Below are 13,383 nucleotides of genomic sequence, written 5' to 3' on the forward strand. Positions count from 1 at the left end.
AAATGGCTTCACAACTAGCACGCTTGAAGGCAGCCGATTGGAAGGGCTATGGGAGGAGGGCAAATTATACTTTCAGTCCTTTGTAGCTGGAATAATGGAGCTTAATTAGATTTTCCCTGGCAGTACATGCAATTCCCATAATTGTTTTAATTCATGAACAAGGCTACGGTTGCAATGCAAACTGCATCTTGCCCATTCCCACTCTTGAGGTGGATGGTGGTCACCTGGCCCCAAAGTCTTTGCTGTTTCTGCAGCATTTGTGTAAACTGAGGCGCCTTCTTGGACTGCACAGTACGCGGTGGCTTCCTGTTGAGTATGTCTAGATAAGACTTGGAGTCTGTCGACAGCTCCATGGTCAATGCACTAGCTGAACGCCTAAGCTTCTCGGGCATCACATGGAGAATTTAGACATGTCATGTACAATTTTCTCTTGAGCATCTGGGGGCTGTTGTTTAGGAATCCAGGCTCTTTGGTGGATCTGACCCACAAAGGCAAATTAACTCTTTAGGGACGAGAGTTCTTTGGAACCTATGCCAGATGGGATATGGTATCAGACTACAATGGGGAATTTGCTTTCTGGTGCCTGTGTGCTTGTTTCTTTGGATAACTGGGCGTTGTTTTCTTGAGGTTTTCCAGCCTCATTTTCTATTAGCACCAAATTCTCCACTCATTTATTACACTTTTGTCCAGCCTGCTCTTGGTTTCCAAAGAAAAGCAGCCAGTAACAGCGTGTAAGCGCTCTGTTTTTGCCGGCTCAGCAGTGGAAATGCTGGGTTTTGAAAACCACTTACTAATTTTAGGAGCCAAAAGACTCCTAAATTCTGAATCTTGTGGTATGTCTTTTTTAAAGACAGCAAAGTTAGCAAAAGAACTTCACCAGTTCTTTGCTTTAGGACTTTTTTGCTTACTTAGTTTTAAAACATCTCAGAAAAATTTGAGTGTGAGGAATGAAAAAAAACCCATGGGGCTGTAGTAAATACCTGTTCTTTCTTGTTAGCAGACTTCTAAACAGCATATTTGGTTAGTGTAATAATGCATATTATGTTGTTCATGGTAACATATGAATAGTATCTGAGTACTGACTCAAAAGAAAATACCTGGTAGCAGGCAGACAGCTTGAATCAAAGCATGTCAGCATAAAAAATAAACATTTATTAGGAAAATAAAATGCCTATAGAGACTTTAAATTTGAAAATCAGAGTAATAATACCTGACAAATATTTTCACTTTTATATCAGATGCTTTTCTAGCTTACTTTTTTGGAACACCTCTGCCTCGTTCAGTATTGCTTACACCGTGGCCCACTGCTGTGTTCACTGCACAAATTGATCACTGTTGAAGATGGAGTTACTTGCGTTCCTCGTGGATGTGGGTTGCTTGTGGCTACTGTATTTGGGTGCTTCACAAAGGCAATATGCTAGTCCATTGGGCAAGTGGCTGGCATCTCTTCTCTTTTTGAAATAGAAGGTCAAAAATACTTGCAAATTTTGGATTGACAGACTTGCCTGTATAGAGCTTTAATTTTGCAAGATACTTGGTGATTAATACATACAGAGGATGGCTCCCACTGGGCTCAGTTGCTGCTGATGGTGTTTCCCTGTGTGAATAAGTTGGACATCCAAAAAATGCAAGCCGGACAACTTAAAAAAAAGGTTGAAATGACCTGTTCTAGCACTGATGGTGATGGGATGCTGTTCTCCAAGACAGTGTTCATTGCTGTGAGAGTCTCCTTTTTGTCTTCTGCTCTCATTCACTTCACACCTCAGAATGCTGTGCCAAATGAGCAGTCCCTTCTCAGCTCAGCGCTCCACTCCCAGCCTGCCTCTCCCTGCTTTCCCCATTAACAGAGGCTTTCCCTCACGTTCTTACATTTCCCAATCTCCCTGCGTTTTCACTAAGTCCCCTCCTGGGTCTGGCTCTTGTCACCCAGAACCGTGCGCCTTCTTGCCTGGGGGGCGAGCTCCCACCTTGCAGCAGCGCAGCTGGACTGGAACCCGGCCGGGAGGAGCGGGGCAGTGGCAGGAGCGGGCCATGTCACTCACTGTGGAGCTTTTTATGTCCTTGGCTGCATCAAAAGGAGGGTGGCCAGCAGGGCGAGGGAGGAGATCCAGCACCTCTACTCTGCTCTGCTGAGGCCCCATCTGGAGTGCTGCATCCAGCTCTGAGGCCCCAACATAAGAAGGACATGGAGCTGTTGGATCAAGTCTAGAGGAGGGCCACGAGGATGACAAGGGGACTGGAGCACCTCCTGTATGAAGACAGGCTGAGAAAGTTGGGGCTGATAAGCCTGGAGAAGCGAAGCTGCATGGAGACCTCAGAGCAGCCTTCCAGTATCTGAAGGGGACCTACAGGAATGCCGGAGAGGGACTCTTCATCAGGGACTCTAGCAATAGGACAAGGTTAACAGGTTCAAACTTAAACAGGGGAAGTTCAGGTTAGATATAAGGAAGACGTTCTTTACTGTGAGGGTGGTGAGGCGCTGGAACAGGCTGTGGAAGGAAGTTGTGAATGCTCCGTCCCTGGCAATGTTCAAGGCCAGGTTGGACAGGGCTTTGAGCAACCTGGTCTAGTAGAAGGTATCCCTGCTTATGGCAGGGAGTTAGAACTAGATGATTGTGAAGTCCTTTCCAACCCAAACCATTCTGTGATTCTTCATCCAGCTACCAGGAGGGATGCTAAAACCCAGCGGTGACTTGTGGTACAGAGCAATCTCCAGCAAGCCCTGTTACAGGTTTGTGACTTTGTGGAGGCGACACATAGAATCATGGAGTGGTTTGGGCTTGCAGGAACCTTTAAAGGCCATTTAATCCAACCCCTCTGCAATGAGCAAGGACATCTTCAACTAGATCAGGTTGCTCAGAACTCCGTCCAACCTGGCCTTGAATAGTTCCAGGGATGAGGCATCTACCACCTCTCTGGGTGACCTGTGCCAGTGTTTCACCACCCTCATTGTAAAAACTGTATTCCTTATATCTAGCCTGTATCTACCCTTTTGTAGTTTAAAACCATGGCAGAACTCTGTGCAAAAGGAGAGTTTCGTCATGGGTGGGATGGCTCAGGCAGGCCCCTATGTACAGAAGAGCTGCAAGAGGATTAAATGTTCTCAGCAAGGCTGAGAATTTTAGTGAAATTTTAGTGACTAACAAAAGTCTTAAGTATGAGCAAACAGATAATTTTTATCTTCCTCCTGTCAAGCTTATAGCTTGGCCAGATTCAGGCAGATTTTTATATTGTGACGACATAGCCAAGTCATAGCACTTTTCCCATATGAAGCCTCTCTTTAAAGATTTTGGAAAAGAAACTTCTTTAAAAGAAAAAGAAATAATGAAATAATAGATGAAAGCTTTTTCCTAGCCTCATTTTTGGAACCATTTTGACTGAAATTTTCTGTGAAGGGGAAAAAAGAAGGAATCAGTCCAAAGCAGACAATTCAGAAGGGAAGTTTTGCCTTTGCTGGTTGAAATATGTCGAAGTTTTAAATAGCCCAACACAGGCTCTCATAGTGGGAAGTGTTGGCAGCTGTAAATATATAGTTACATCCAGCAGGTTAATACAGCATCCAGAGGGAGGATGCCAGAGCTTTCATTAACAGAAATAACTTCAAACACTCTCTATTTTAATACCTGCATGTAGTACTACCGCAGGCAAGGCTGGGTATCTGAGCACCTTGCTATCCTGGCCAAGTGACCTCATGCTCCAGCTGGCTTTTTCCAGAGCGGTGGCAGGAGGTGGGCATTGCCAGTGGGTCGTTGTTGCATACTGGGACTTGTGCTGAAAGCTCTGCAAGAGTTCCGCTGCCAAAGAGTTCACCTTTTTCAAAGAAGAAGGAAACTTGGAAAATTCTGATGAGTTTGCTGTCACTCCGGTAGCTGCCAGATTGTTCCCACCATTTGGAAATGCCCTGATCTGCAGGTATGTGCAGATAGTCACAGGTTTGTGACTACCTTTTTGGTCCAGCCTTGCTGCTTGTACTGCTGTTCTGCTATTGATATAGTGATGGAGTACTTTTAGTGTAGGGCAAAAAAATTTGTATAAAACTTGCCACTTTATGAGGATGAGGAGATTAAAATGAGCTGTCCTGATCCTTTGCTTGTCTTTATGGCAGTTCGCACCAAGAGGCCTGCGGTGCCTTAGGCTGCATCTTCTCACTTTCTTATTGGTCTTCACTCTTACAATGTGGAAGTTGAAGTCAATTCTTTGTCATTATGCAGCTGCTGTACTCAATACTTGATACAGTATACCGAATTGCATTTAAGCATGTAATGAATTACCTCAAAGCTGAAAAAAGTTAGCACTTGGAAGAATATGAAGTGCAGTTTTACTATTACTTGATGTTGAGAGTTTTGCTGGTTTTCACAGAAACATCTGAAGTTACCCAGTGACTTGAACAATAATCAATTTCTGTAGAAAAGGCATGAAGTTGTTTCAGAGATTACCCTACTTTCAAAGCCACCCTTGTGCAAGTCATTAAGAAAGACATTACATTCATTCCATGCCATGAGTTGTATTTCTGCAGTGAACACCATTGGGCCAAACTGGTCAGAGAATTATTATTGGCAGGGTGATTGCCCTGAGTTTTGGGTGTTGAGTGGATTGGGTTGAAAGCAGAGGAGCAGCTGCCATGCAGTTGCTCATCGTCTCAGTGTAGTTCAACTCAAATCATAAGGTTTCTGTTGCCAGACAAGGTCTTGTGCTGGTGGTGATCCATAGGTACTGCTATATGAGTTGTCAGCAGGGAATATTGCCAAGTGGGGTGAGAATATTCTTGTCTTGAGAGCTTGAGCATGTTTCTTCCATGGCAGTCCTCATGGAATGAAGAATGGTGACTTAACATCAGGTTTGCTACTTAACAAGCCAGGCAACACCTACGACTTGCAAATTCAACACTAATTGTGGAATTTAATTTCTCCACTCATTTTTCAGCCTCTAGTAGATGTAAGCTGTTAGGGGAAAAAGAATAGGGAGCATTTGTGTGTGTATTTTGTTTAAATTTTGGACAGTTATAAAAACTGAGTCATAAAATGCCATTTAATATATGTTGTTTGCTAGCCTATTGGTATAAATCTCTTACAGTTATTGCAAACAACCTTGCAAAATGTTAAGAATGCTCGTTACTGCTTTAGGTTTTCATTTCAGTTAGGGCATTGTTCATACTCTCTTTTGGTTTGTCTCCTCCGTCCCTGTGCAGTTAGTATAATTGTATATACAGGTAAAGGTTTTCCAAAGTAAGTAGTGACTAGCTGTTGGATGTGGCTGCACTTGAAGTTTATCTTCCGTAAATCAAATGCACACCTCCTCTGTACAATACATTTCTTCTGGATGTTTTTGTTAACATAAACCAGTATGTTTTCTTCCTCTTTTCTTCTTGAGGACAGATTAGTCCTTCCACCTACAGCAACCCTCAGCACTCACAGACCTTTCCCTCTAGTCTTTGTCAAGGCTTCATTTCACCGTGGCCTCACCTCTGGCTTACTAGCTTTTGCAGTTCTCCGTTGCGAAGTTTTCCTTTGTCTGGTCTCCCATGTACGTGTTTTAGTTATATTACAGTACTCTGAATGAGCGGTTTTGAAAGCAGTTGGAGGCACAGCATGCACCACTTCCTGCCTCTCTGCAGTCCGTGTGGTTGTCACGCAGCTAGCCTGGTCACCATCTGCAGCAGGCTCGTACGTGGGACGTGCCACCACAGCTGGACTGCCTGCGCTTCTTAGAATGCCTTTGAGTTTGCAGTTCCTGGTTTGCAAGATGCTTTGCAGATAAGGTTGAAACTGTCCCTGAGCTGCCCTGAAGAGCAGAAGTGTGTGGATGTAGCTTGTGTGGATGCTCCACCGATTAATCTTCTCAGTTTCCTTTAATGGGGAGGGAAAGACTGGTTTGAGCCTGGCGTGGTTTCCAGTATGCATTGCATTATGTGCCCATTGGACTGACAGGTGAAAAACGCAAGATGAGACTGAAGAGTGGTTATTTACCTCACAAGGTAAGCTTACTCTTAAGAGTCAGCTTACCTTGTATAGGTGTTGTCTTGGTGCCGTCTTACAGAAGTCTGCCCTGTGAAGTTTTTGAAGTTCTGCATTCAGAATTCATATCTGAAAATCTTGGCTGTAGGACTTTGAGATATATTTGGTAATTTATATTTTAGCAGTGTTGCTCTGATTGACATGTGCAGTGGTGATGTTTATTAGTTTACTAGTCTTGTAAGTCTAGTGGTGAGAGCATGGAATTACGGATGTTTTCACTGGCGTCAATATTTGTAAGCAGTTACCAGCAAAGATCTCCAGACAGGAAGCTGAACCACAAACAGTGTGAGAATGGGAGGACCTAGAGAGGAAAAAGATGGCAGTTCCCCCCCTACGTTTAAGTAGGTTTTGTTTTTTGTGCTCGTGATCTAACAGATGTCTTCTTCTTTATGCAGGGCTATAACTGAAGTGCAAGATGGCAAGAACCAGCCACAGCAACTATGTCCTTCAGCAGCTAAACAACCAAAGAGAGTGGGGCTTCCTGTGCGACTGCTGTATCGCTATCGATGATATTTATTTTCAAGCACATAAAGCAGTCCTTGCTGCATGCAGCTCCTATTTTAGGATGTTTTTTATGAACCATCAGCACACTACAGCCCAGCTGAATCTAAGCAACATGAAGATTAGTGCTGAGTGCTTTGATCTTATTTTACAGTTCATGTATTTAGGAAAAATTATGACAGCCCCCACTAATTTTGAGCAATTTAAAGTGGCCATGAACTATTTACAGCTGTATAATGTACCTGAATGTCTAGAAGATATACAAGATACAGACTCATCTGGTTTAAAATGTTCATCTTCTGCTTCTAGCACCCAGAATAGCAAAATGATATTTGGCGTGAGAATGTACGAAGACACGCTTGCTAGAAATGGCAGCGAAGCAAACAGGTGGGGTATGGAGCCGCCAAGTTCAACAGTAAATACCACCCATAACAAAGAGCCTGATGAGGAAGCTTTGCAGCTAAGCAGCTTTCCTGAACAACTGTTTGATGTCTGCAAAAAAAGCACCACGTCCAAATTCTCTCACACAAAAGAGCGCGTGTCCCACTCGCGCCGCTTTGGAAGAAGCTTCACCTGTGACAGCTGCGGGTTCAGTTTTAGCTGTGAAAAGCTACTGGATGAGCATGTGTTAACGTGCACTAACAGGCATTCCTACCAAAGTGCCAGGTACTACAGTACTGAAAAAATAGACTTTAATGAAAAGGACTCTACTTCTAAAGTAATCTCCACACAAACAGACAAATACAAGGGGGACTCAAGCCAAGTGGCGGACGAGTCTTCATCTCCTGTGTCAAATGTCACGAGCAGAAAAAGCAGCACGGTTGCCTCCGAAACATCAGGTGAAGAAGGAAGTAGAGCCTCTGAGAGGAAGAGGATTATTATCAAGATGGAACCAGAGGACAATCCTGCTGATGAACTGAAGGATTTTAATATTATTAAGGTGACAGATAAAGACTGCAATGAGTCCTCCGAGAATGATGACCTAGATGATGAACAGGAAGAGCCACTTTACAGGTACTATGTTGAGGAAGAGATCAGAGAGAAGAGAAATGCTCGGAGGACTTTAAAACCCCGTTTATCCATGGATGAGGATGAAAGAAAGTGTTTGAAAAGTCCACGGCACCTTAATAGGAAGGCTCCTTCAGTGCAGGAAGATGTGGAGAACGCTCCCTGTGAACTTTGTGGGCTAACAATCACCGAGGAAGATTTGTCCTCTCATTATTTATCCAAACACATAGAAAATATATGTGCTTGTGGCAAGTGTGGTCAAATACTGGTCAAAGGCAAGCAGTTACAGGATCATGCGCAGACCTGCGGAGAACCCCAGGATCTGACTATGAATGGTATCAGAAATTCTGAGGAGAAAATGGACTTAGAAGAAAACCCTGAAGAGCAGTCGGAAATAAGGGACATGATGTTTGCAGAGATGCTGGAGGACTTCAGGGACAGTCACTTCCCAATGAACAGCCTTCAAAAAAAACAGTTATACAAGCATTCAGCCTGTCCCTTCCGATGCCCTAATTGCGGTCAGCGTTTTGAAACTGAAAACCTTGTGGTTGAGCATATGTCAAACTGCCTGGAGCAAGATCTGTTCAAGAACTCCATGATGGAAGAGAACGAGAGGGATCACAGACGTAAGCATTTCTGCAATCTTTGTGGGAAAGGATTTTATCAGCGTTGCCACTTGCGGGAACACTATACCGTTCATACCAAGGAAAAACAGTTTGTTTGTCAGACATGTGGGAAGCAGTTCTTAAGAGAGCGCCAGTTGCGGCTCCACAATGATATGCACAAAGGCATGGCCAGGTATGTCTGTTCCATTTGTGATCAAGGAAACTTCCGAAAACATGACCATGTACGGCATATGATATCTCACTTATCAGCTGGAGAGACTATATGCCAGGTCTGCTTTCAGATATTCCCAAATAATGAGCAACTGGAGCAGCACATGGATGTTCATCTGTATACATGTGGAGTATGTGGAGCAAAATTTAATTTGAGGAAAGATATGAGATCTCACTATAATGCCAAGCATTTGAAAAGAACATAAGCATAAACATACTGCTAAAGCATTAAGTTGGCAGCAGAGAGAACACCAAAGCAAGGCATACAGTATAGTAGACAAAAAAAAAAAAAAAAAAGGAAAAAAAAAGAAAATAGGTCTCTTTTTTTATTATTTTTTTTAAGACCCTCCTAACCGTAGGTGTCTATTTAGGCTCATTAAGTATATAGCTTTGAAAAGCATCATGTGTTTATTACATTTTCACTGTTTCCTAATATAAGTTTCTGTTCTTAATTTTATTGTTTTACTAAGTAGATATACAAATCATTATTTTTAAACTGTAGATTAAAAGCACAATGTTACCCCTTCACTGACTGCTATTAAACAGTTCTCGGATCCATTTCCGTAAGATGAGTGCTTTAATATTTCCATGTGTTGTTTCTTCATGTGCAAATTTTAGATCACAGCCATTAATGTGCAAGAGCATAATTGTTCATAATCCCCAAATTCATTTTCAAAAATGAAAAAAAATGATGCCAAGAAATAATTCTTTGCTCTCTGACTCTCTGTAAGGGCAGAGCTGGCTGTCCTGGTCCTCTGCTTCTTGGCTTTGTTGGAACGTGCATCCCAGGCGTGAGAGCACATAGGCCCAGTTAAACCTTGCAGACTTGGACTTGAGTGTGCAAAGGGAAAGGGAGTTAATGACTGTCGGGATACCCGAGTTGTTCCCAGCAGAGTGGTTGTTTTCCAGACTTGAAGTCCTAGCAGAACTGTACAACTGACGTTGGCATTTCTTTTACTATCTGTACCTGTGTGGGTATATATAACCTGCTTATCCTACTATACAAGGGAAGAGTGGCTGTGGTGGATTGCTAGGAATGCAGAATGGCAGTATGCATTGAAGACTGTGTTTTTCAGCCTAGCTGTAAATGGTGCCTTGCTGCTTGTGTTGGGAAGTTAAAAGTGGAATGGATGGGTGTGAAGATAGTCCCATTGCTTGGGTGGGGAGGGGAAGGGGGAGTGTGGCTCATGTGAAACTTTAGTCTTTTTGTTTCTTGTTTTCATGATACGTTCTGAATGTTCTGGTTTTCAACAAGACTATAACAAGAAAAGACTGCAGAGTTTGCTTAATAAATGTAAAGACATTTTACGCCTTTTAAGATTCCTTTCTGATTCTAGTATAGCCCTAATCTCTGTAGGTTGTCTCTTAATTGAATTTAAAAATCCTACTAAGTACCAGCTGACATCAGTTCAGTGAGGCAGTTTGGCCTTTGAGAGAATGACTGGCTTTGACTCTTAGGCACCAGCTGTCTAAATGTTTGTTAAGTGTGTGATTTTTAATGGGGGGAGGAAAGGATCCTAATATGTAATGATGGAGAAAACTATTGAAAAATAAAACCTTGCAGTACTTTCTCCCAGCAGATTTCACTTTATCAGAGAGGGTACTAATGTTATTTCCTAGAGGGAGGAAAGCAATTTAGACCAGCAATTAAGGCAGTTGGACTAGATGATTGTTATAGGTCCCTTCCAACTGAAATACTCTATTCTGTCACCTCACACGGCAGTGGTGGGGTTGAGAATAGGAGCCAGGAGCTGAGTCTAGTCCAGGGCTTTCATGCACTTGTCACTGTCAGAGTTGAGTTTTGATCCCTTGTTGTTTCTTGGGGATTATGATGGGGATTATGATGGGTATTGAGCTGTAATGTTAGGCTATTTAGAGAAATTAATACAGTTCAGAATCTCCACTGTAACTGTTTAAATTGGTATGAGTCACCTTGCATTTGTTCAGTTTTAAATGTGCATTTGAATTTCTCTTGGTTGGTAGATGTGTGTGTGTGCACTGATGCAGAAAGACCCTGCCACCAGACCTCAGTCCTGTGCCAGCAGCTGGCTCCCTGGGCATTGACTGCTGCAGGTGCAGTTCAGGCCTTTAGCATTTTGCCAAAACTGCTCAGTCCTGTGTTTTCATGTATGAGGATGAAGCCAATCAAGTCCTGAATAATCTTGGGGTCAAAAAGACCATGGACATGAATGTGCTTCAGCATTTCAGTTAATCCAGAGCTCCCCCGCTAAGATTTATTCCACGTTCCCCATCGCAACGCAGACTAAAACTCAGTGTGTAAGAGTTCAAATAAGTGTGATGGGTATTTTAACGCTTTTTAGCACTAGAATCAGTGTTAAGGTGATTATAAGATCTTAAAAAGACAAAATATTTGAATATAATGATCATCTTAAAGATTAACTAGTTAATGAAGTGCTGTAGTAGAAGAGTTTGGGGCGGGGCTAATAAACTTCATACAACAGTTCTGACATGCAGGTTATCCCTTATGGTACCAGCTACAGCTGGATTGGGAAATGCTGCCAAGGGAAGTGAGGGAAAACTGGGAGGTGCTGGGGGAGTTGGCAGAAGGTTCTTGTGGCACTGGGAGAGTGGGAAGGCTGAGTGGGAGAGGAGATCCTGAGCGGGATGGAGTGGCAAAGTCTGGAGGGGCAGGATTAGAGCTGTGCAATGGGAAGCAAATCTCAAAGGTGGCATGGAGGAGGTGGCTGAAGGAATGGATGAAATGTCCTGTAGACCAGAGTGAGAATGACTCAGCCTGGCTGGGGGAGCTGTCAGCCCCGGCGATTAGCTCACTATGGCACAAACTCAGATTGCATAGCAAGTATAGCCAGCCCCTGTGCTGGAAAGGCTGTGGTGGCACAGCAAAGTCTAGATTGAAGACTTCGTTGAAAAGGAGGAGGTGACCTCTGTGAACTAAGAGATTGTTCCTCAATACAGTGAAGGGCTAAGGGTGATTTATGGAGACTCCTGCTCAGGGTCAGGAGCCCTTGTTTACAGTGTATTAGTCTGAACTTGACCCAAAAATGTTCCACAAAAAAGTTACTTCCTAGCATAAGTAGACCTGCCAAATACAGAAGTTAAATGGCTGAACTGGGAGTGATGGTATTTATGTGTACTATCTAACTTTATAAACACACCTGAATACCTTTGTTTTCAATTATAAGCTGCGTTGTAGTAACCTTTCAAAGGAAAGTTTGTTAAACCTTTCCAAATGAACTTGAATTAATGTTTTTCCTGTTCTTGTGAAACAAAACCGAGTGCCTTGGAGTTCATGTGTATGAATGTCCAGTGTAGGGCTCAAAAAGAGCATGAATTGCACTGCAGGGAGCTTAAGAGTGGATCTACTTGTATGTAGGCAGAGAAAAACAGAATGACTGAAGTAGCCTGAAAAGTGATCAAGGGGAATATAGGAGAGCAAATCAAAGGTACTAAGGCATAAAGAGGATATCCTGTCTTGCAAATAGATGGGGAGAGTGTTTATGGTGAGGTGTAAAACCTTGGGGGGGAACAGCATGGGACTGTTGAAGAAAATGCCTGGAGTTACAGAAGGAATTTGGCTGTTGTGAAGGGGAAAAGGGGTGCATGCTGAGGCAGCCTGGGGCTGCTCACTCCTGAGGACAGGGGTGTTCTCCCAGAATGGGACAATGTCTGCAGGAGAGTGAAATGATGGTGTTTCAGCACTCCTACCATGATAAGCATTACTTGCTGTGGAGACAGAACGAATGCAGACCTGAAAAAAAAACCCCAAAACAATTGCAGTTACGGTATCTTAGAAATCTTGCTGTTACTTGAAAGATAGTGAAGGGCAGCAAAAAATACCACATTCAAAATTCTGTTTCCTCTAGCAAATCTGTACTTCCCAGTCATCATAACATAGTTCCTTTGCATCTCCTTAGTGCGCTACGTGGTCTGTTGGGGCGTAAAAGCACTTGATCTTTGAGAGTGGAGGTGTAAGCATACCACATTGCACAAGGCACAGCCAGAAAGAGAAAGACCAGCTGAATGCTCTGACTTACATTTTTAAGTGCTTTTTATTCTTATTTTTAGAGGAACCTCTCTGTGTTCTGTTGTTCTCCTCATTTTGGCAGTGGTGTGGGGTGCAACCCTGAAAATAATTTATAAATAGCCAGTGTAGCTCTTAGCTTTCAGGGTTTACCAAAAGTTAATACGAGGGAATTCATGAAGACCTGGAATGAGCTTCAGAATGCCACAAAAGCTGTTAAACTTATTTCAGTTTCCCAGGAAATGTTTCAAATACTAAAAAATACATGTATTTGTAATGCTTATTGGCAACTTCTGAATTCAAAGAGTATTTACATTTGTGTATAATGATATTTGTAGCCAACAGGTCTGTGGAGAAATCTTGATTTGAATAGATTGGAATATCAGAATTCTATGAATTTATGCTTTTATTAGAGGACTTACCTGTTTAACAGGTTAATGGAGAAAATAAAGTTCAGCATACTTTTTATTCAAAGCACTAGACAGAATATGTACTGCCCAATACATTAAAAAAATGTTGTTATAAAAGTAACTACACTATTGTATTTTACCATCCTAGTGCTAAACTATCAAGAGTATCTCAGCTGCTGGTGAGGATGTCAGTTTGCTCCTGAAGGCAGTGCCACCTTGAGCCCTGGCAGGCCCTTACTCCTTCCCCACCTCGTTTCAGGTCTCATAGCCTGTTTGTGCCATCCTCTCCATTGTCAAAAAGCACATATTTAGGTAGCTTCACAATGAACTGAATCAAACAACGGGCTTTTTTTTATTCCCTGTGAGGCTATTTTTTGGCTGGACCAGTTCCCCGCTGTGCTTCCCTCTCCAGCTCTATGTCAGATTTTGTGCTAGCGCAATAGAAGGAGTTACTTGAGGGGAGAAATAAGTGGCTGGGAGGGGGCTCATTTGCTTAAACCAGCTGTGCCAGCCACTCAACGCACATCCCGAGCTTAACTTGGTCTCTGTCTCCCCCAAGCATCCTCGTGGAAGCTGAACTCTTACATTCATCTCCTATTTCCTGATAAGGA

General features: G+C 42.9%; 1 protein-coding gene across 11 annotated transcripts in view; it reads left to right on the forward strand.

The window, feature by feature from the left end:
* ZBTB1 (zinc finger and BTB domain containing 1) overlaps window positions 1-13,383 on the forward strand; it is a 28,118-nt gene that overhangs the window by 7,024 nt on the left and 7,711 nt on the right. For 6 of the 11 annotated variants that reach the window (XM_030484440.1, XM_030484445.1, XM_030484442.1 and 3 more), the window contains one exon: window positions 6,410-13,324. In XM_030484440.1, the coding sequence (XP_030340300.1) occupies window positions 6,430-8,565 (2,136 nt within the window). In that variant the 5' untranslated portion in view covers window positions 6,410-6,429 and the 3' untranslated portion in view covers window positions 8,566-13,324. Of the gene's footprint in view, window positions 1-6,409; window positions 13,325-13,383 lie in introns of those variants that run through there. The other 5 variants (XM_030484450.1, XM_030484451.1, XM_030484446.1 and 2 more) reach the window with 3 other exon arrangements.

This window comes from Strigops habroptila, chromosome 4 (assembly GCF_004027225.2).
Source record: "Strigops habroptila isolate Jane chromosome 4, bStrHab1.2.pri, whole genome shotgun sequence".
NCBI lineage: Eukaryota > Metazoa > Chordata > Aves > Psittaciformes > Psittacidae > Strigops > Strigops habroptila.